Source organism: Vipera berus (assembly GCF_964194415.1).
Source record: "Vipera berus genome assembly, chromosome: 7".
Lineage (NCBI taxonomy): Eukaryota > Metazoa > Chordata > Lepidosauria > Squamata > Viperidae > Vipera > Vipera berus.
The window spans coordinates 59,742,499-59,767,150 of record NC_138209.1 but is presented as its reverse complement, the minus strand read 5'-3'; the positions used below and the strand labels follow the sequence as shown (position 1 = coordinate 59,767,150).

The 24,652-nt window shown below is 38.1% G+C and overlaps 1 protein-coding gene across 1 annotated transcript in view; it reads right to left on the bottom strand.

The window, feature by feature from the left end:
- The window catches only part of SLC2A9 (solute carrier family 2 member 9), a 60,289-nt gene that overhangs the window by 9,773 nt on the left and 25,864 nt on the right, over positions 1 to 24,652 (bottom strand). Inside the window, exons 4-10 of the mRNA XM_081332284.1 lie at positions 24,486 to 24,610; positions 18,148 to 18,293; positions 17,523 to 17,655; positions 14,878 to 15,065; positions 8,734 to 8,844; positions 5,980 to 6,081; positions 4,606 to 4,681 (exon numbers count right to left, since the gene is read on the bottom strand). Coding sequence (XP_081188410.1) covers positions 4,606 to 4,681; positions 5,980 to 6,081; positions 8,734 to 8,844; positions 14,878 to 15,065; positions 17,523 to 17,655; positions 18,148 to 18,293; positions 24,486 to 24,610 — 881 coding nt within the window. The remainder of the gene's footprint in view (positions 1 to 4,605; positions 4,682 to 5,979; positions 6,082 to 8,733; positions 8,845 to 14,877; positions 15,066 to 17,522; positions 17,656 to 18,147; positions 18,294 to 24,485; positions 24,611 to 24,652) is intronic.

Below are 24,652 nucleotides of genomic sequence, written 5' to 3'. Positions count from 1 at the left end.
AAAAAAAAAGTGGGACTAAAAAAATTCAATCAATCAATTAAAACTGCTCACAAAAAAAAAACCTCTCGAAGTTTGAATTGTTGAATGAACTTCTTTGGTTTGTGGCACTGCCCACAAACTTCTTTGCTTCTTTGGACTGCACGTGGAGTCAGCGGAGGAAGAAACAGGAGGACTGGAAAGGTGAGTGGGACCTTTTCCTACTTGCTGTGCGGATGGGGGCGGACAGTCTCTGGGTTCCCCGGGCCTGCCTTTTCCCTGCCTGGCAGGACTCCCCTTGCCCTGATCCACCACCCCTTCTCACTCGCCACGGAGCACTGAGGTCTCCTCAGAGCTGCGGAGCGTTGCCTGGCCCAGAAACGCAGGGAAGTTGTGCCTGAGCAGGAGGCAGGAGGGAGCGAGGTGGGACGCCAGGGGGAGGGTGAGCAACACTCAGCCGGCGAGGGGGAGAGGCGCCTGGGCGGGAAGGCGGACTCGAGGCAGCCAGAGAAACAGCCGCGCCTGGCTCCAGACCTCCCTGCACACGGAGCCATGCAGCCTGCACTCCCTGTGGAGATTGCACGGCAGACTCACCTTGGAGATGATGAGGGGCTCGACGTGCTCCAGCCCGCCCCGCAGGGTGAAGCCTTAGGGTGCGCCGCCGGCCAGCTGCACGTGCAGGTACTGGAAGAAGACCAGCAGTCAGCCCGGCAGCTCGGCCTGCGGAGGTGGGTCAGACTGGAGTTGACCCGGCGGCCACTCCATGGCACCATTCCCTATCCTGAGTGTGACCTGCGGCAGCGCTGGGCATAGACGGGATGTGGCACGAAGCTAAGATCTGCCTGCTGGAGTGTGGACCAGCAGGAGCCCCTGGTAGGCGTGTCGTGGGCAAGCGGAGGTGCCCGGCTGGCCTGGCCCAGCCTAGATCCTGCGACGCCCTGGCCAAGGCACACCCCAGCAGCAGAGCCACTCTGGCTCCTCTGCCAGGCTGGTCTGGTGCACGGGCTCCTGGGCCGGGCGCTGCTGAGGGTGAGAAAGTGGGTGAGCAGAGGCACCCAGCCGGCCTGGCCCGGATCCTGCAAAAGGTAAGTTGCATAGATTTGAAGAGTAGATCCCAGTATAGAGACTTCTGTGATGGTTGAACAACCCATGAGATAGTCCAAACATGACCTACTTTTATGCATCTGGGTTTTTTTCTGTGTAAAACTGAAGTTACTTTGCCAATATAGGTAGTCTTTGACTTATGACCACAATTGAGCCCAAAATTTCTGTTGCTGAGACCATTAAGTGAGTTTTGCCCCATTTTACGACCTTTTTTTCCACAATTGTTAAAGTGTTTAGTAACACAGTTGTTAAGTGAATCTGGCTTCCCCATTGAGTTTGCCTGTCAGAAGGTTGCAAAAGGTGATTATGTGACCCTGGGACGCTGCAACTCTCCTAAATATGAGCCGGTTGCCACCTATCCGAATTTTGATCATATGGGTATGGGGATACTGTGATGGTCATAAGTGTGAAAAACATTCATAAGTTTTTCAGTGCCATTGCAACTTTGAACAGTCACAAAATGAAATGGTGTATGTCGAGGACTATCTGCAATTGACAAAGTCACCACCTTAACTTAGAATTAAAGGCCCACTTTTAAGGTTTATTGTGGGATGCTAGAGGAAGGATCTGTATAATGAGTTTAGACATAATGATATTTCTTAGTCTTTAATCATTCGGATTTATAACCATGATTTATGAAGTAGCCTGATGGTCTACATGCAGCTAATTGCTCATTTGGTACTTCATGTTTTAAATAATCCATCACTTCCCAGAGTGTATGAATCCGGACAGTATTTTATTCATGAAAATTAAATTAAAATCAAAACTTTGCTGGTATGATGCTACAAAACATTAAGTTAGCAAACATGGAAGCCAAGAGTCAGCTGCACTGAGTGAGCAGCATTGAGCTGGCCACGCCCACCCGACCACCCGGCCACGCCCACCTGGCCACGCCCACCTGGCCACACCCACCCGGCCCCCCAAGGGCAACCATAATGCTGATGTGGCCCTCAATGAATTTGAGTTTGACACCCCTGAACTAGAGGGTCAACTATACTTAATTCTTACTAAGAATGGGTTGAAACTGCAGGAACTTTGGGGGAGAGTGACTGTGCAATACAGACAAAAACAATAGAATAAAATCAAACTAGTCTTAGAGTTTAAAAGAGCTGATTTCAACAAATTTAGAGCTTTGGAAGGATTCCATGGATGAAAATCTTAAAGGGGAAAATAACTCAAGAACCTTGGGAAACTCTGAAAAATATGATTATAAAATCCCAATCCACCACAATACTACTGAAAAAGAAAATTGCATGGATAAAGTCCCTGATAAACTGAAAAGCTCCCTGAAAAAAATGGAAAGAGGGACACATAATTAAAGTAGAATATGAATATATAGCCCAAATCTGCAAAGATAAACTCAGAAAATTAAGGGTCAGAATTAACTAAGACTTGCAACAAATGGTCAAAAATAATTTTTAAAAAGTTTTTTTTCAACATGTAAAAAACAAGAAAAAGTCAAGGAAATGATTGGTCCACTAGTGGAACAAAATGGCAAAGAAATGATGGGCAGCAGGTGGAACTGCTTAATTTATTCTTCGCATCTCTCCTAATCTACCAAAGTTCATAAAAGACAGACTAGGAGTACAAGTTAAAATAGAAAATGGTAAGATAACACCTGTCCACCTTAGAAGAATTCAAATCACCATTACCAGATGGATTACCTCCCACATATCTGAAGTTGCTGGCAGATGTGATCTCAGAACCACTAAACCACTAAATCTTTCAAAGAACCTGGAGCCCCAGGAATTACCAGGGGACTAGGAAAGAGTTGATGTGGTTCCCATTTCAAAAAAAGGGGGAAAAAATAGATCCAGAAAACTAGAGACCAATCAGCCTGACATCAATACCTGGGAAGATCCTGAAAAAAATAATAAAAAACAGATCTGTGAACATCTAGAAGCAAGCAAAACTATTAGTAGAAGCCAAGAAGATAAACCATGGGTTTGTCAAAATCAGATCATACCAAACAAGTCTTATTGTATTTTTTTGACAAAGTGATTAAATTAGTGTGATGATGTGAACACAATACTGTATACTTGGACTTCAGTAAGGCATTTGAAAAAGTAGACCACAATCTATTTCTTGGTAAGATGGAAAAATATGGGATAGACAGTATCACCACCAGATGGATTCATAATTGGCTGACAAACCGCACTCAACTTGTGGTCCTCAATTGAATTACATTTACATGGAGGGAAGTATGCAGTAGGGTACAAGGTTTTGTCTTAAGTCCAGTACCCATCAACATCTTCATAAACAATTTAGATGAGGGGATAAAATAGGAATTCATCAAATTTGAAAATGACATCAAGTTAGGTGGAATAGCCAACACTTTAAAGATAAGAGCCAGAAAGATCTTGACAGGCTTGAATACTGGGAGCTATCTAACAAAATGCAATTCAATAGCAAGAAAAGTAAGGTTTTACACTTAGGCAAGAAAAACAAAATGTACAGATATAGCATAGGTGGTACCTGGCTCTATAGCAGTAATTGTGAGAGGGATCCAGAAGTCTTAGTGGTCAGCCACTTAAATATAAGTCAGCAGTGTGCAGCTGCAAAAATGCCAATTCAGGCTGCATCAACAGAGTAGTAGTATCAGGTTCACATTAAGTATTAGAACTGATATATACTGCCACACTTGGAATACAGTGTCCAGTTCTGGTCACCCTGATAAAAACAATACATTGTAACTCTGGAAAGAGTACAGGGAACAGCAAAAATGATCAAGGCACTTGCAGGAAGTGGGTATGTCTAGTCTAACAAAAAAATGACTAGGGGTGCCATGACAGCAATCTTCCAATATTTGAGAAACTGTCACAAAGAAGAGAGGGACAATTTATTCTCCAAAGCACCTGAGAGCAAGAAAAGAACTAACGGACTGAAACTTCACGAAGAGAGATCCAACCTAGAAGTAAGGAGAAATTTCTTGACATTGAGAACAATCAACCAGTGGAACCGCTTGCCTTCAGATGTTGTGGGTCCTTCAACACTAGAGGTTTTTAAGAAGAGACTGGACAGCATTTGTCTGGAATGGTACTATAGGATCTCCTGCTTGGGCAGAGGGTTGGACTAGAAGACCTCCAAGGTCCCTTCCAACTCTGTTATGCTGTATTCTGTAAATAATGTAATAGATTTTAATTTATATATTTAGATTTATAATCATATAATATGTGATTACAAGGGCAATGGGTACACCATTGCAAGATTTGAAGGGCCAAGTGGGTGACCAATCATCCTAGAGAAGATTTATGTGATCACTACAAGCTGACATTTTCAAAAGCATATAACAGTGAAATTCTTAGATATGTAACGTAATAAGTATTTCTTTCTCATCTGCTCCAATATGTCTACTATCAGCTGAAGGACATAATACTTTATACTATTACAGATATTTTGTTTTTCCTCTTTTACCCCTTATCTCACACTAATCCAACTTTACAGGCCATAGTATGAGCCATTTAGTTATATTAGAAAAAACAACACAACTCTTTCTGTCAGCATATTTGAAAAGAGGGTCATTACCTGGTCCGATACAAAATGAGGCAATGATTGAAAGAATGCAGACTACACTGAGATATCGAAGCCAGACTGCTTGATCCTGAAAAATATATGGTAACATTAAAAATGAATTATTTTTATGTAAACCTACATTAATTTATATAGTGTCTTTATTTTGTATTTTATTGTATGTGTTTTATTCAAATTGTATCTTTTTATTATGTTTTATTTTAAACCATCCAGAATAGCTATTGGGCAATTAAAAAAAATCACAGAACAAATATGAAGAAATCCCCAGACATCTTGTAGAGAGCAACAACAATATTTTCAGAGTGATACAAAGTCCACTTTGCTGATACCCTATCTTTGGAAGTCTGTATGACATCTAATTTTCTGCTTAGAATAATAAACTCTAGTCATTAATATATCATGGGTAGCAAATAAACCCCAGCTTTATTACTCAGATTAAGGGAACAATAACAGAAACACTTTCTACAGGCTGAGACATCTCAGACATTTACAGTGGAAGACATCCGAAAAGAGAGAGGGCAAGTCCTTGCTCTGGTGGGACAGCTTTCTATTCAATGCCAGGCAACTCTGTTGCTTCTTGCCAGACTATCAGAATCAGCCTAGGCCAGGGGTAGGCAACCTTGGCTCTTTCATTACTCGTGGACTTCAACTCCCAGAATTCCCTATCCAGCATGGTTGGCTCAGAAATTCTGGGAGTTGAAGTCCACCACTCATAAAAGAGCCAAGGTTGCCTACCCCTGGCCTAGGCCATACCTAATCATAGTCTCTGATTACCCAGAACTAAGACTGTTGGGTTGCTTGGCATTTCCATCAGAAATGCATTCGGATGAACCCAAAGTTTTAATTCTACATTTCCCCTTGTTATTCAAGATTGAGGGGAGTGCTCTGACACTCAAATTTCATAAGAATATGAAAGAAAATCAATATTCACAAGCGAGAAGGCAACTCACTAACACAGCACCTCACATGTTCATCAAGACCAAAGAGCTCTTGGGCAGACAGCTATGCAGAGCAGTCCCAGATCTTTGGAAAAGTAGAGCAAACTTCTGTGCCTCAAAGCAATTTTCACTACCTCCATTGCTGTGATCCTGAGAAGTATGCTCTTATCTTTGTAAAAGGAGATTTTATTTAAAACTGAAAATTAGGGGGAGTACTTCATTATTATGCTCAGTAACATTTTCAATGTAAAGTTTGAACTTGCTTCTTAAATATAGTTGAAAAAGGAAATTAGTATTTGTTCATTATTCTAATTCAAAGTTGCACAGAAAAGATCTAATATTTGTTGCATATAAGAATGATTAAAAAGAATGTTTAAATTTGATGATTTAACATATTTAAAATAAAATAAATCAATTAACATTTACGGACCTGTAGACTCATACACACAGTAAGTATGACGAAGAAGAAAAACATCAAACCAAATCCCCCAATCAAAAGAGGTCTGCGTCCAACTCTTTCAATCACTAAACCCTGAAAAAAAAAAATGGTTAAGTATCTTACAGAACTGGTGGATGGATTCACCCTAAGACCCTAGTAGAACAGAATCATCTTTAGGCAGCTCATTCAAATCACAGTGCTAAGCTTTTTGCAAGGCAAATCAGATTAATTTCTATACATAAACTGAAAGTTTAACTGCTCTTAATTCAATACATAAACAGACTGTTTTGAATCTTGGTCTTCTAGCTTTATAGGATACTTTATGTTCTTACTTCAATGTCCTTTTCTGTACTTTAGCAAAATTTGACTCCCAAAGCAAGTACATTCATTTTGCACTTGGTTCAAAATTAGAATTTCCTTTGAGATTCTAATAATTTCCAGTTCAATGTATAAGAGTTCAAAAGGCTTTGTATAACTTTCATATTCCAACCTCTATTGTTAATCTTTGTTAATCACTAACTGCCTACTGCAGAGTGGGTGAGACACCAAAGAGATTAATGGCTGGTAACATTGTGCAGAGCTTTGATTTAGAATCAATTTGATCACATTTCTTTGAATCAAGTCTGAATAACTTAATCAATGTGATGCATCAAATTTAACTGGGTACATTACTCAGTAAATTAATGGGCTTTTACACATTCATGCTTCATCATAATGAATCAAATTTGTGAATAAAACTAATCTGATTATTTGAATTCAACCCAGCAAAGCTCAGATTCAAATGTACTAAATCATATCAAAATTCTAATTAAATCTTGGCTACGTTTGCATGCTTGCAGTGGTTAAAACCAGCAAGTTTGCAACCAACAGCAGACCTGAACCAATATCAACTATTGTATTTCTACACCCTAAAAATAGATGATCTTTTAAAATGTCTTTTTGCTCCTATACCCATGACCTCACATTTCATCTTCAGCTACATTATTACAATATATATTAATACATTTATATGATATCTCATGGTGTTCACCAATCAGAATGCTAAGGGCTTGAGTTGTCAGTGGCAACCTCTCTACATGCAAAGAAGTACAGTAAATGGCATTCTCGACATTCTACAAATGGCAGTTTCATACAAAGTATTATGCATATGTCTCCCAATAGCTTTAAAACAAAGAGTTCAGCCAGTTGTTTGCAAAATGTGGCTTTTCCATTTTTTCCTCAGAAACAAAAAAGTTTGTCTTTAAGGAAAATATCCTTGAATGGTAAATGTGAATAAGAAACCTTCAAATGGTATAGGTCAACGTTCCCCAACCTTTTGGCTCTGTGGATCGGCAGTGGCAGTGGGCGGGGGAGGGGATGGTTTTGCATGCGTGCTCGACACTTGTGCAAATGGAGCTTCACCTCCTCACCTGCTGCTGACATGACCCTGTTCCCAATGGGCTGAAGACCAGTACTGGTCTGTAAATCAGGGGTTGGGGACCCCTGCTATAGGTAACAATTTTATCGAATCCAAAGTTAAAGTGTAATCCCAAGTATGTTTTCTTGGAAGTCCCAATATTCCAGTTATTTTAACAAGAGATGAGATTAAAATGTAGTTCATTTCAATTAGAGCCAGGAGTTCTTACATTTTTTTTTCATTACTGTGTTATAGAGTATATTTCTTCATGCCACTCACAACTCCATAAAATTAAATAAATATTGATTTATTCAAAAGAAAGAACATCTAAATTTGTAAGAAAACATTAGCCACAATCTCAATTGCTTACCTGATTAACTGTTTTCCCCTCAGATTTTCAAAAAAGTAAAATCTTTGAGATGGTGAAGTACCGTGTTTTCCTCAAATAAGCCCAAGCTTGATTTTTTGGGGTTGGCCTAATATAAGCCCTACCCCAAAAATAAACCCTAGTTTGGGGTTGAGGCACACCTAAAAAACAAGCTAGGGCAGGGGTGGGGGTGTAGAACTGCCCCATGCGCCCCACACACACTTACCTTGCAGCCAGGTCTCTCCTTACCAACCCACTTCTTCTGCGGTGTCCTCAGGCCTGCATTTCACAGTCAGAGGCCTTTCCAGAAGGCTACTGCAGCTGAAAACTGAGCTATGGATTCAATCCATAGCTTAGTTCTCTACTGCAGTGGCCTTCTGGAAAAGTCTTTGACTGCAAAATGTAAACCAGGCTCCATTCTCAGCTGCAGAATGAAGCTGCTCCTTCAGGTGCAGAAGTGGGCCAGCTAGGCAGGGCTGTTGGTGCCGGAGGTGAGTGGAAAAGATTCCCCCCCCCAAAAAAAAAAGATCTGGTGCCTCTTTTGGAGGCAAAAAACAAAACAAAAGATCAGGTCTTATTTTCAGGAAAACATGGTATGTCTGTTATTCACTCTAATGTGTTGTGCACATTTAATTCTACTTTATTAGATTTTTATCCTGCCTTTATTACTTTACAAATAACTCAAGGCAGTGAACATACATAATACTCTTTCCTCCTCCTACTTTTCCCCACAGTAACAATCCTATGTGGTGAGTTGGGCTGAGAGAGAGTGACTGGTACAAAGTCACCCCAAGTGGCTTTCATGTCTAAAACAGGATCAGAAGTCAGAGGCTCTTGGTTTCTAGTAAAGATTTTTATAAGATTCAGTCCTTTTATTTCCTTATTATCAGTTCAAAACTAAGTTGGAAATTGAAAAAAAATCATTCTAAATTATATATTCTTTATACATTTCTATACATTATTCAACCCACCACACACTTACAGAGAAAAGAGCAGCCAAGATCTCCACAGCTCCTGTGCTTAAGGTAACATATGGAATCATTTCAGGACTTAGGCCAGCTCCCCTGAAAATGTCATTTGTGTAGAACCAAATCTGGAACAGAAGCCACCTTCCAGTTATTTGGTTTCAAAAAAAGTCATTTGGCTCTAATCAAATTCTAAGTTCTACATATATACATACATTTAATGATGGTCTGGAAATTGTCAAAACAGTTCTCCATTACCTTCAGATGCCCAGCCTATGGACATCACAATGTTAAAAGCATTTGTATCTGGGTGTATATATATATATATATATATTAATCCCATTTATATCTTTTATAAATCTTTTATTTATATTGAAGACAATGTGAAATATTTACAGTGAGGGGAAAAATTATTTGATCCCCTGCTGATTTTGTATGTTTGCCCACTAACAAAAAAATGATCAGTCTATAATTTTAATGGTAGGTTTATTTTAACAGTGAGGGACAGAATAATAATAAAAAATCCAGAAAAATGCATTTCAAAAATGTTATAAATTGATTTGCATTTAATGCAGGTGGCATTAAGCGATGCTTTTTGAGAAGAGGGCAAACCAGGACCTCCTTAAAAGATCCTGGAAATGTCCCCTCCTGAAGTGATATATTAATCACTGCTTGAACCCACCTGCTAGTCAGCGTAATGGAGGCTTTCACCATCCAAAGGGAGAAGGATCTAACTGGCAGCATCAAGGATCCTGGCCACTTTATCATGATCTCCAGGACCTAAAAACCTGGCTTTTTGAGTTAGCTGGCCTGGACTGAGGGGTTTTAAGGTTTTTAAATTCTAATTTTAAATTTTGGGGCTATTGATTTAATTTTATTTTAATTTTTATATTGTATTGTTTTAATTTTGCCCTGTAAACCACCCTGAGTCCTTTGGGAAAAGGGCGGTATATAAATTGAATTAAATAAATAAATAAATAAATAAAACTGTTCCCAGAGCATTGGACAAGACCTCTCCTCAAGCAACTCATAAGGACCTGCCTCGCACATGGGTCTCAAACTGAGAATCAATCCAAACAATTTTGTCCATCAAGTATTGAACAAATTTCTCCACATGGCCGTGAAGAAGATTGTATAAGTCCTCCCATCCCAGGAGGGATTGCGTGACTTGGAACAGGGCCACTGAGTAACACTATGTGGACACAATAAGAATGGAGAAATAAGCTTCTGGTTTGCTGACACAGCCACTACAGACATTTGGAAGGTGAGCTCCGTCTTCCACATCTGATTTCACACCACTGGCGGACCCTGGAAAGGTCAAAAGTCACCCTGTAGGGGCAGCCAGCAAGGAGGGGATCCCTGCTTGATTGTGGAAGAGCAGTAGCCCTTCCGCTCAATCTGGGGCAGCCCTCCAAACAAGCAAATGAAAGACCAGCCATAGAAATATGGCTCGTCACTAGGCTCCAGACAGCCAAAGTCAAATCTACCACCAGGTATCTATAAAGCAGCGCAGATGAGACTGGGTGAGATCTACCACTCTTTAATCCTAACTATTTTTTCCACCTGCATAAGCTGCCCAAAGTACTTTCCCCCCTGTGGAGAGGGAAGGGAGATTCTATCCCACCCTCTAAAAATGACTATCCAGGGAAGTTTAAAACATTGCAAGAATAAATGATACTAAATGGATTTTTATCTTTTTTTTAAAAATTGTGGATTAAAAGATTTTTTATTCCTATTGAAGGTGTGGGTTTTTACTTACAAAGAAGAAGTAAAATTGGAAAAAGGATTATAAAAACTTTGGACTTAAAAGAAAACTCTAAATGGTATGGGCAACATCTTGTGGTTAAACCTGATATTACAACTTGTTATTGCTTAAAAGAGACTTGGCTTGAAGCTCAGACTATAGATAAGACTTTTGTAAGTCCAGCTGTGTCCTATACTCAGTGACAAAAGTTTTTCATTCTCTGATTGTAAAGCTTTTAACTCAACACACTACTAAGAGAACAAGGATGAAGATCAGGAACAGATTCTCTTTATGTTGAAAGCAATTCATGAAACTATTCTTACAGCTACTGATTCAATAATAAGTTACAGAAAAGAACAAGATGTCAGCCTAGATCAGTGATGGTGAACTTTTTAGAGACCGAGTGCCCAAACTGCAACCCAAAACCCACATGTATCATCATGTGCTGGATGGGCGGGGCACATTTGGGTGGGTGTGGTCAATTGGGTGGGTGTGGTCAATTGGGTGGGTGTGGCCCATTGGTTGGGTGTGCTGCGGTGGTAATGGCAGATTGGGTGGGAGTAAAAAGTTCAATCAATTCCAACTTTGCGAGATCTTTTTTTTCCCCCACAAGTTGAAATTGATTGATTGAAACTTTTTTTTATTTTGCACACAGTGGCAGAGGCCTAAAGGGAAAAGATTTTATAAAACCCAGCTGACAGCCTAGGACTGGGGTGACAGTGCACGTGCCCACAGAGAGAGCTCTGTGTGCCACCTGTGGCACGCGTGCCATAGGTTCACCACCACGGGCCTAGATATATGAACCCAAACTTTGATTACAACTAAAAATTCAACAACACAGAATATAATAGAAGAAGTGGCACTATTAAATACTATGACAGAAGAGTCAACTGATCAACAAACACAATTAATGGAAAACCCAGAAAAGGGACTGACAACATGGAAAAGGGAAAAGACTTTCTATATAAACCAGAAGAAACCTGAGGATCAAGAAGAACAGACTGAAGGGAAGATAAACATTTCAGGACAACTATGTCGAGATGGAAAAATAGAGAGATGATTTGTTAGTCCTTTCAAAAAATGGTGACCAGATGGCTTTTTCTACTTCAAACAATATATATAAAACAACACAGGGAGATTTATTTGATGACTTAAAAGCACAGACATGGAAGGTGAGATGGCAAAGAAAGAAAGCTAGACTGAAGAAAATTGGGTTTTTGACTTATCAGTGAGAATTAAAATAGAACATACTCAAATAGATAAGATGTGTATTTTGAATATTAGATTTTGTTATGAGCCGAGATAAAAAAAACTTTGGTCATTTAAAACTTAGAATTATAATTATTAATAGTTAAATTTGAATATTGATTTGCTTATAAAGGTTGAATGTAAAAGTAATTAAGATATATATAAGCTAAAAATCTATTGATGAATGTAATAAATATGTTTTTACTTAGCTGTTATAATAAAAATTACTAGCTTAAATATGAGATGGCAGACATCAAGAGTAAAAGAGAGGAAGTATTAAATGTCGAAATAAGAGAAATTTTAGTTACTAAATTTAAGACATTTGGAAATTAACAGAAAATAAGAATGTTTACTGTATTATTAATTAGTTGAGGTAAGATGGTGAGAAATAGAATATATTCAAATAGGTAAGATGTGTATCCTGAACATTAGATTTTGCGATGAATTGTGATAAAGGGAACTGTGGTTATTTAAAACTTGGAAACTATAAATATTAAACGTTAAATTTAAATATTAATGGGAAACTAAAAATTGGGAAAAATTAATTACACATTGATTATCTATAAAGATTAAATGTTAAAACAACTAGGATATGCTGTTTTGTCACTCTTACTGCCACAAGATAGGCCTTGATAGCAACTCTGTCCAGTTGGCGTCATCCTTCTTATTCCTCCTAAATAAGATCTTAGATAAGGGGACCCTTATTACTGACCAATCTGGCATTCACCAGCAGCAGCCAAATCTCAGGATTCATGAGGGTAGGCTTTCAAGGAAATGAGAATGAGCTCAGGGGGACAGAACACACCATTGATACTATACATCAGAGGCATCTTTCCCTGTAATGGACTGCCCCCAGGCTCCTATAGCACCACTACTCTGATGCATTGTCCTGCACAACACTCCCCAAGAATATCATCCTGCTCCCTCCCCATCTTCCCTCTTCTCAGAGTCAGGGCTCTGCCATCCCCCTGCACCCATTCTTATTCACCCTCCCAAACAATTGGAGGAATAAAATCAGCAATGCAAGCCAAAATACATAAATAAGAAAATGGTATCCTCTCTAGACAAGTTCAAATCACCAGGACCAGATGGATTACACCCCAGGATTCTGAAGAAATTGGCAGAGGGGATCACAGAACTACTAAAGCATATCTTTCACGATTGGAAGTACCCAGGTGACTGGAAAAGGGTAGTTCCAATCTTCAAAAAAGAAAAACAAATAGAGCCAGGAAAAAAACAGACTTATCAGCCCTGGCATCAATACCTGGAAAGATTTTGGGGAAAAATAATCAAGCAATGAATCTGCAAATACCTAGAGGCAAAAAAGTCATAACCAGAAACCAACATGGATTTGTAAAAACTCATCATGCCAGACAACTCTTATTGCAGTGAGAAAATTAGTGGACTAGCAAAATGCTGTGGATATAATTTTGTTGGACTACAGTAAGGCATTTGATAAAGTAGACCACAAATTACTACGTGATAAAATAGAAAAATGTGGATTAGATAGCATCACCACCAGATAGATTTTTAACTAGTTGACCAACTGCACTCAACATGTAGTCCTTAATGGAACTGCATCTACATGGCGGGAACTATGCAGTGGGGTACTCCAAGGCTCTGTCTTACTCCTAGTACTCTTCAGTATCTTCATCAATGATTTAGACGAGGGGATAGAAGGAGAACACATCAAATTTGCAGATGACTAGCCAATATTACAGAAGATAGCATCAAGATACAGAAGAATCTTGATTGACTTGAGCATTAGAGCCTAACAAAATAAAATTCAATATAGAGAAAAGGAAGATTTTACAAGTGCAGAAGTATAGAATAGAAGTACAGGTACATGGCTCAATAACTGTGAGAAGGATTTCGGGAATCCTAGTGGACAATCACTTAAATATCAGCCAGCAGTGTGCTTCAGCTACCAAAAAAGCCAACACAATCGTAGGCTCCCTTAAGAGGGAAAGAATCAAGATCATATGCAGTGTTAATATCACTTTATAATGCCTTGGTAAGATCACACTTAATATATTGCATTCAGTTTTGATTGCCACAATATAAAAAAAGAAGTTGAGAGTCTAGTAAAAGTGCAGAGAAGAGCAACAAAGATAATTAAGGGATTGGAGGATAAAGCATATAAAGAACAGTAGAAGGAATTTGATATGTCTAGTTTAATGAAAAGGACTAGGGGGTGATATGATAGCAGTATTCCAATATCCAAGGGCCTCCCACAAAGAAAAGGGAATCAATCTATCTTCCAAAGCACCTGATAGCAAGACAAGAAGCAATGGATTGAAACTAGTCAAGGAGAGATCCAACCTACAATTAAAGAGAATTTTTCTGATGTTTAGTACAATTAATCAGTGGAATGGCTTGCCACTAGAAGTTGTGGGTGCTCCAACACTGGAGGTATTTAATAAGAGATTGGATAAGCATTTGTCTGAAATGGTACAGACTTTCCTGCTTGAGCAGGGTGTTGGACTGGAATACATCCAAGATTCTTTTCAATTCTGTTATTCTGTTAATTGCAGATTTGCAGTTCATATATTTTCAAGAAGGGGAGGGAGAAAGAGGAAAAACACAAACAGAAACAAGTGAGGAATCATGTGTTCAGGTCCTGTGATACAGTGGTTTACTGCTAGAGTAAAAGCAGGAAGAGACAGGTCATATATCTCTTGGCCAACTAATCTCCTAGGCCAGACATGTCAAACTCGCAACATCACATGACGTCGCACAACATACCAGGAAGGTTTTGCCATTGCTGGCAATGGGGTGGGCGCAGCTTCCAGATGACGCATCTGGCCCATGGGCCGGCAATTTGACACCCCTTTCCTAGGCTTTGATGTTGAGGGGGCACTATTTTAAATTACTTGAAATTCTAAAAAAAACACCAACCCTAACCCTGCCTCTTTCAGTAACATATTCAAGATGGTCAGTGATTAATATTTATATGTAAGGGTGAAGTTTTATGTAGATATTGTATATAGCATGTTTAAATGTGTATTATGCATGTGTACACTTTTGAGAGCAAGTAAGTAAATTTCATTTTTAATGTGTGCCAATGTGCCTACAGTAAAAAAATGACAATAAAGGTGGGCTGTGAAAGCAATAATTATACACACACACACACACACACACACACACACACACACACACAATGACTTACAGCATTAAGACCACAAAGTTGATAGCAAGCCATGGTTACAATTACAGTGAGAATCTGCCACCGCTTAGTGTTGTCACACAAAAGTTGAAATACAGATGCTACTTGAATGTTTTTCTGCACTCGACTCTCTTCCAGAACTTCTTCTATTTCATGTGACACATCAGATTTTCCAAGGAATTTCTGAAATGCTGCAAGTTGACAGTTCATGCAATTTATACACTAGTTTTATTCATATCAAACTATTTTACATCAAATTGTACACCAATTACACATTTTACACATCAAATTGTAGTTTACACCAAACATTTATCTTTTTATCTTTCAAAAACAGATCCTTCAGCAAAATATGTCAGCTTCATCAGTAAACTTGGGTTTACTCAAATAAATAGCAAATAGTGATTTCACTTATTATTCAATAATAATTCCACAAATATTTACAAGTTTCATTTCAGGTCCAACATACTGCAATTTTGTAAATTCTAAATCTGCTGCTCTTGTTCATACATTTAAATTAACAGCATATTGTAACTATTTTGTTACATATCCTATTTCTAACTCTTTCATTCCAGTTTGAAGATAGAAGATAAGGATACAAATTATTTCTAAATATTTCTAACTGTACACAACTCATTCACATCTTTTTCATTATTATGCAACAATATGATTTTACATCTTCATTTGTTGGCAGAATCAGACAATATAATAGCTAAGATGGTCCGTAGTAAGTAGAAATTTAGAAGCACAATGAAATCTAAACTGCAATCTTATATTGACTTCTACTGGAATGAAGTTAAAAACATTTACTTCTGACTAGTTTTATGTAGCGTTCTACTGGTCACACATCTAGTAAGAATAACTATATTTATTCCAAAATATGGAAGACAGTGACAATATATTCTCATTACAGCAAATGAACCAATCTTCCTTTTCCCCAGTCTTTTCTGTCTGAGCTAGTTTATAGATATATTATTTATTTATTTTTTACTTGTTTTAAGCTTTGTTTTTCCTCTGGCCAGAAATCAATCAAACAAACAACAGAACAACCATACCATGTAATATTATTTCATTACGTGGCTAAAGAGTTCAGGGATTCTAGCCCTAAGTTTAGACTGATTAGGATGGACTTTTGTTGGTTTTTTATCCAAGCATGAATGGATCAGCTGGACGTTTGAACACAGTGGTGGAGCAATACATCAGATGCTATGTTAATTATCAACAGACTAATTGGGCTGACCTGCCTTTCATGGAAGTGGCATACAACAATACAGTGCACAATGGTACTGGTCTTAATCCATTTAAAATAGCAACCAGCCGTGAGTTCATTCCTATGCCTGAATATCCCCAGGAACCACCTGTCTCACAAGCCTTAGATCAATGGGTTGCTTCATGGCAAACTGTTTAGACTAATGTGAAAAAACTCTAACACAGGTTGCTAAAACTTACAAGGAGCAAGACAATAAAATGTGGTCCCCTCAGAGACCGTTTCACATTGGGGGAAAATATTTAATTTGTCAATTAAATATTTAAGACTCAAGCTACCCAGTAAAACATTTTGTGGCCCCTTTCGTATAATTAGAGTTATAAATCCTGTGACTTTTGAACTGAAACTACCTTGCTTGCTAGGGAAAATTCACCATGTTTTCCATTGCAGTTTGTTAAAGCCTCTTAGGGAGTCCTCAATGAGACCAACTCCCAAGGAAGCTCCTGGTCCTCTTTTAGTAGAGGGGGAAACTCATTATGGAATTAAGCAAATCCTTGATTCTAGATTATACAAGGGGAAATTACAGTATCTAAGGCAATGGAAGGGATATCCTTTATCAGAGGCCACTTGGGTAAAAAGCATGGACGTTAAAGCAGATCAACTAGTAAACATTTTTTACAATAAATATCCTCAGAAGCCTCAGGAAGATTCCTAATGTCACCTTTTATTTCTCTACAGGATTTGTTTTCTCTTTAGGGGATCCAACTGTCAACCTTGCAACAGACCTGGCCGAAGCTATTTTCTTCATTTTTGGTTGCCACAAGATGAGGAGGGAATGGGAAGTTTTCTATTAGACTAAACAGTTGGTCCCATGGGAACCAAGGTCATTTCTGTTTCCCTCAGCTGGGAAGGATGATCCTAGTGTTAGAAAGCCCACCTAGGTGTATTATTGGGAAGTGTAGTTGTTTGCATAGCCAGGGGGGAACTGTAACTTTGTATTACTGTTGCTTTTGGGAGGGGATTTTAGTCTTGGTTTCACTTTTGACTGTGCCGATACTTTGTATCCAATAAATATGTTCTTAGAGGAAAACTCAAGCCTCTGAGTTCTGTTCTAATTGGTCTCATCTATCGGAACCATGACATAGACTTTACAACATAAGGGACTGTTTCCAGCAAGAGAGAATATGCAAAAACACCATAATGCAATGATCCTCACCTTTTCCTTTAAGCAGACCAAAGGTAATTTTAAGCATGGTACTGCTGTTTTGTTGTTGATATTGTTATCAACCCAAAAGATTTGAGAACCACCCTACAGAACAGATATCAGCATGTAGTGCTCTTGAAGACTGCCACCCTCAAAAATATTGCATTTGTGCTTACAATGTTTGCTTTTAAACCAGATGAATAATGGGATCAATTGAGTTAAAAATGAATGTGACAGTACCTTTTTCTGCTGCTTTTGTGTCATTTTTTTCAAGTAAGAGGAAGCGAGGACTTTCTGGAAGAAAAGGTAGGACTCCAATTTGAAGAGTTGATGGAACAATTATCATTGCAAATAGATAAGGCCACAAGAATTCCTGTAATCAGTTAATAAAATTAGTATTGGTATTGCTGCATTTCATGGAAAAATGCAATACTAAACCATAGGCAAAATTCAGACTTCAGATTACAGATGCTGTAATCTGTAGGCAGAAGAATGACAATTATTTAACCTGACAATAGGTACATTTAATTGTGAATGTCAATATCACCAATAAGTGTAAAGTTAGAAATGCAGATGACTGTAGTTTGTATCCTTACATTTTCTCTTATAAATTGACAGTAAAAAGGAGTTTTTTAAATTTTTAAAAACCTCATGTCTTATCAAGTCTCCAGCAAAAGTGAACACAAGTTGTTCAGCTTCTACTTATTTACACAAGATTGCATAAGTGCCACAAATACCATACCTACTGGTATCTCTCTTTTGATATTATAGCAAAGAATATCTGGACATCATTTTATCTGTTTATAATTAATCTCAATTTATACAGAGTGCAAGAAAAAATAAATAATTCAGAATTATTACAGACCTTTCCAAATATCTCAGGTAGCCCCAAAATCTGTCCACTGAAAACACCAACACAGATGAATATTGCTGTAATTTGTCCTAGTGACCCACGGATGTGCTTGGGAGAAATTTCACTCAAATACATTGGGAGTGCACTCAGAGATACCCCTGTGAAAAAGAAAAAAGTGATAAAGAACATTTTTTAAATAAAAGGAAAAACTGTAGGCAGGCAGTCAGACAAATCCCTATGGAAGAGAATATATGCAGCTCAAGGCTGAATTGTGGGATTCTTGGTGCTCTTGAGCTTGGTTGTTTTTTTGCAGATATTTCATTACCAAGCTAGGTAACACCATCGGTGTTAGAGGGAATGAGGTTTGCTTTCATTATATATACTAGTGGCTTATCCTGTCAGTATTGGTGGGAGTGGTCTTGGTGATTCTTTGATTAGGCTGTTGTTTACTGTTAGGTTGTGTTTACCTGAGTTGGTAGTTCTTTGATTGGGTAATTTTTATTTCTTGATTGTTAGTCTAGTGTTAACCTCTGCTCATCTGGGTGTTGCTACTGGTGAGATGTTTGGATCTTTTGCATTGTCTCTTTTGAATAATATATAGATGTTGAATAGTGTACCCATTGATGGCTACTTTGTCTGAGTGTCAGGCTTCCAGGAATTCTCTAGCATTTTTGGACTTGCCATGTTTAGGATGCTCACAGTTTCCCAACTGAAACTATGGTTAAGTCTGTCCATTGTGAAATTAAGGAGTTTTCATGTGTTCTGACTGCTAATTGGTATTCATAGATGCACTCTGCTAGTCATCTGTTTGTCCTACATAATGGCTCTTGTTTTTTCTTCTGTAGCTGCTGGGTCTTTTGGTTTAGAATAGAATAGAATAGAGCTGGAAGGGACCTTGGAGGTCTTCTAGTCCAGACCCTGCTCAAGCAGGAGGACTTATACCATCTCAGACAAGTGATTGTCCAGCCTCTTCTTAAAAATTTCCAGTGATGGAGTGCCCATGATTTCTGGAGGCAAGCTGTTCCACTGGTTAATTGTCCTCACTGTTAGGAAGTTTCTCCTTAATTCCAGGTTGTTTCTCTCTTTGGTCAGTTTCCAACTATTGTTTCTTGTCTTGGCCTCTGGTGCTCTGGAGAATAATGTGACCCCCTCTTCTTTGTGGCAGCCCCTCAAATACTGGAATACTGCTATCATCTCTCCCCTATTTCTTCTTTTCTTTAGACTAGCCAAACCCAAGTCCCACAGCTGTTCTTCGTATATTTCAGTCTCCAGGCCTTTAATCATCTTAGTTGCTCTTCTATGATTTTTCTCCAAACTCTCAACATCTTTTTGTGATATGGTGACCAGAATTGGCTGCAGTATTCCAGGTGTGGTCTTACTAGGGTTTTATAAAGCGGTACTAGCACTTCGCGTGATCTTGATTCTGTTTATATAACCCAGGATTGTATTAGCTTTTTTGGTTGCTGCTTACTTAGGATGTTTTGGAGGGCTTTAATTGGTTTTTGTGTTACCATGATATCATGTGGTTGTAATTATCTATTGGTAGATCCCCTCCTCAGACCTCCAAGCTGCTGAACCTCTGCCTCAGTTGCTCCACCAACTGGCTGCCGCACACTGGCAAGTAGCGCTCTCTCAGTATTGGCCATTCTGAGGCTCTTTGCTCCCATTACAGTTTTCTGCCCAATTCTGGCCAAGAGTAGCAGAGAGAACTTGGCTTCACGGCTTTTTGCAGCCCCTCTTGCCAATTCTCTAGTTTGGGTCAATTGAATGCTACTGCTCCACCCATCCACTCTGGAACCGGGGTTGGCTCCTTTTGTTCAACCTGCTCCTTGGGGCACATTGAGGCAGGTGGGGTTCTGAAACTTCTTTTGGCCCCAGCTAGGGTCCCACTGCGTTTGCACTTGTATAAACAATGTCCTGTTATTGCTTCCCCCAAAACTTTAATTTCCCATCAATATTCAAGAAAACACTATTATTTATGATTTCCAAATACTTTATATTTAGGTGATAAAAAGCTTCCCTTATCTCAACTTCTCCCTTTTTCCCTTTTCATACCAAAGTCTAATATTCTAGTTACACATCATATCTATTTAATTATAATGTTACTCTATTTTCTAAAAGTTATCTATTTTCCACCATATTCAACCATCTAGTTAGTAATATAATATCCCCTCTAATAAGTCAACCCCATTATTTTCTTCAGCCTTAATCTGGCTTTCTTCCTTTGCCAGCTAACCTTCCATGTCAGTGCCTTTGAATCATCAAATAGTTCTCCCTCTATTTTTATATATATTATTTGAAATAAGAAAGACCATTTGGTTGAAGTTTTTTTTGGAAGAACAAACCCATTGGTATTCATTAAGCTGTCTCCCTGTTGCTGCAATTTCCCAAAATTGTCCTGATAACTTTACCTTCCATTCAATCAGTTCTTATTCTTTTTTGTCAAATATATTCTGATTTCTTGATTTGTGAAAAGTCTTTTCCATTTTCAATGTTGTCACTCTATTTTCTGCTTTTTCAGTTGGCTGGGTCTGTTGGTCAGTTGTGTCCTCTGTCTTAGCATTTAGTTCTTCCAATTTTCCTTTTGTTTTCTGCATTGTTACTTCTTTGTTTGTCATCTAGATCTGGGTTTGTATATTTAAGCTAGAACATTGCTTCTTTGTGTTGCTTCTTATTTTATCACAAGCTGAAAGGATAGTGTCATGTACTGATTTCAACATGGAAAAGATTTTTTCCTGATTTTCATACACATTTTCTTAATATGTTAAGTTGAAGAGTTTAGAATTAAATGTTAAAAATATTTTTTGTCTTTTGTAGCTGGGTATGGGACATCTGTTTCACATTTTATAGGTGGTTTTTATACAGTAGGTGGTCTTTATAATAGAAATTGTTTATCAAGTAAGAGTTTATAATCCAAGGTGTTCCATCATCTCACATAATAATATATGCTTCTCATTCAGGGAAATAGGAAAGCAGTTCCCCAAGGATAGCTCTGAGAGTCAGTAAAAGTTTACATTCATAGTTCAGGCAGGCCAGCTTCCAAAACAGTACATCATCCCTGCCACACAGATAAGCCCTTCTTTGCAGCTGGGTTTTTCAGAGTTAGTAGCTGTCAAAGCGAAAACAAATTTTATCTGAAGTCTGGGCTTCAAGCCAGGATCCTTTTAGTCAATAACAAATTGTAATGCCATAATTAGCCACAGGATGTCACCAACACCGTGTTATAGCTTTTTAAGTCCCAAACATATATGGTGGTTTTTCAAGTCTTTTTTTTTAAAACCAACAGTCTCCAATAAGAAAAAAGAACACTTTTGACAGCCTCTGGTTTGCTACGCAGATGGCTTCCAGTTTGCTACACAGCCACTATGGATGGCTGGGAGACTTGGTCTCCCCGTCCAGTTTTGCATCACTGGGGGGCCCTGAAAAGGGCCAAAAGTCACCCCGAAGAGGCGACCAGCAAGGAGGGGCACTTGCTGGATCACAAGAGAGCTGCAACTCTCCCGTTAGACCTGGTGATCCCTCCAAACCGGTGGACAAAAGGACCGGCAATTATGGCTCATCCCTAGCCTGTGAACAGCCGAAGTCACATTTTCCACCAGGCAACTCTTATAGCAGCGCAGAAAAGACTGGGTGAGATCTACCTCTGTTACACCCTAATTATTTTCTGTACCTCTTTAAGCTGCTAAGCATTCTCCCCCCTGCGGTGAGGAAAGGGGGATTTTAGCCCTCCCTCCAGAAAGAGCAGCAACTAAATACCCAGGGGCATTTTAAATGTTGAAAAAGTAACTGAATCCCAATTGGAACTTTACTTCTCAAAGCATGTGGAATGAAAGTTTTTTTTTCCATTATCTACTTCTGTTGGAAATCTGGGTTTTTTCTTATAAAAAAAAAGAAAAATTGAAAAGATTAAAATAACTTTGGGACTCAAAGGGAAACTTTAAAAGGGGCCTGGCTGACTGCCCAGGGCAATGGATAAGATACCTAACCTTGAGAATTTTGAAACAACAGCTGTGAAAGGCTCTGTGTTCCCTACCTGAAAAAAAAACTTTTTCTCTCTTTTGGATTTTCTAAGTGTAAAGCCTTTAGTCTAAAATACCAATATGGAAGAAGACCAGGAACAAAATTTCCTTATAGATAAAGATCAACAAACTCTCTCTATGTTGAAAACACTAATTCAAACTTTTACCACAACCAATGAAATACTAAGAGGCTATGGGAAGAAACAAGAAGACAACCTAGATATGAAAGCCCGAACTTTGACTACAACTAAAGAACCATCTATACAAAATATAATAGAAAAAAATGAAACATTCAAATACTATGACAGAAGAATCTACTATTCAACAAATATTGATATTTGAAAATCCAGAAAAGACATCACCAACTTGGAAAAAGGAAAAGGTTTCTTAAACAATACAGAAGGAATTAGAGGAACTAGAAAAAGAACAGTTGGATGAGAAGATAAACAGTTCAGAACAACCATGTCAATATGGAAGAATAAAAGACGACTCACTAGATATACAAGTCCTCTCAAAAAAATGGCAACCAGATGTTTTTGCCAATATCAATTAATATACATGATATTACAAGGAGATTGGTTCGATGACCCAAAAACAAGGACATGGAAGATGACTTGGCAAAGGAAAAAAGCCAGAATAAGACTCAAAAAGAATGGAGTTTCGACCATCTTATTGAAATCTAAAACAGAATGTACTTAAATAGATAAGATGTGCATGTTGAACATAAGACATTGTTATGAACTGAGATAAAGAAAAAAAATTGGTCATTAAAATTTAACAGTATAAATACTAATAGCTAATTTGAATATTGATTTGTGCATAAAGGTCATGTGAAGGTGAATAATGTACATAAGCTAAAAACTTATTTTTGAAAGTAATAAATACGTCTATATGGAATGTTAAAAATGAAAATTATTAGTTTAAGCAAGAGATAGCAGATACAAAGAGGAAGAGAGAGGAAGTATTAAATATTGAAATAAAAAGAAATATTTATTACTACTTAAAAAAACCTGAAAACTAGCAAAAAGGAAGGATATCATATTGTATCATTAATTTGTTGACATAGAGGGTGAGAAGTTAAGTAGACGGGATGTGTATTTTGAATATTAGATTTTGTGAGGAATGGTGATAGATGAATTGGGAGTATATTAAAAATCTTGGGAATGATAAACATCAAATGTTAAATCTAAATGTTGGTGGAAATCAAAACTGAAAAATATATTAGGTCATTGATTGTCTAAAAGATTGTGTGTTAAAACAGCTAGAATGTGTGTACACTAAAAATATGGATATATGTAAGAAAGTTATTTTCTATGTGATTGATAAGATAAAAATTGTCTTTTAATTTACAAATAGACAGTACATATGAAGGGAAAAAGAGAAGAAATGTTTATGGTAGCAATCTGAAATCTGTACTAATGATATCTGTATGTATTTGAATTACTACTACTCAGCCACCATGTTGCTTTTCAAATATGTGAATGTAATATTAGAAAATCAATAAAATTTGTAAAAAAATAAGAACACTTTTAGTCCCCAAATTTCAAAAGAATAAATATCCAATTAGATTAAAATTAATCTTATGGTTGCTCTGTTTCCCCTGGGTAGTTAGTTGCTGCTTTTCTTAGAGCGTGGGGTAAAAATTCTCTTCCCTCTCTCCTCACAGGGAGAAAATGCTTTGGGCAGCTTTTTCAGGCAATAATTAAAGAGAGGATCAGGTCTCACCCAGTTTCATCTGCGTTGCTTGAAAGTTGCTTGGTGGTGCTTTTGACTTTGGCTGTCAGCATTCCCCCACTGGTTTGGAGGACTTCCCCAGATGAAATGGAAGGGCTGCCACCCTCCCGCAACCAAACAGAGGTCCCCTCCTTGCTTATCACCTCTATGGGGCAACTTTCAACCCTTTCCAGGGTCCCCCTGTGGAGCAAATTGAGGCGCAAAAGACAGAACCCCGTCCTCCTGCACCCATGGCACCGTGACGTCAAGCCAGAAGTCAAGTTGCCATATATTTTAATGAATTGTGGCTATGCTATTTTATTGTAATGTATGGTTTGGGATATATGTGTGGGGGGCTAATTAAGATTAACTAAAAAGTAAATCATTATTAACTGCATTTGATATAAGGTAGAATGATACGATTTCAATAGGATTTCTACTCTTGCCAAGATTGAAGACTTAATGTATTAAATATAATGCATCAAAAAACTTCTTATTTCTTAAGAATTCAGCCTATTTTTCAGGTTCAGCTAGTTCAGTTGAGATGTTAAAAGGCTAGAGAGCAGGGAATGTGGAACATTCACTAAACATCAGTATCTAGCACAAATTAAATCATACCTCCATCAATGCCCATTATGAATCGGCCCAAAATAATCATTTCCAAGATTCCTGCCAGCTGTGAGATGGCCATGAACAATGCAGCCATAATGGCAAACACATTATTTAGCAGCAGAGTTTGCTTTCTGAAAAGAAAGAAATTACTTATTACATCCTTACATTTCCAG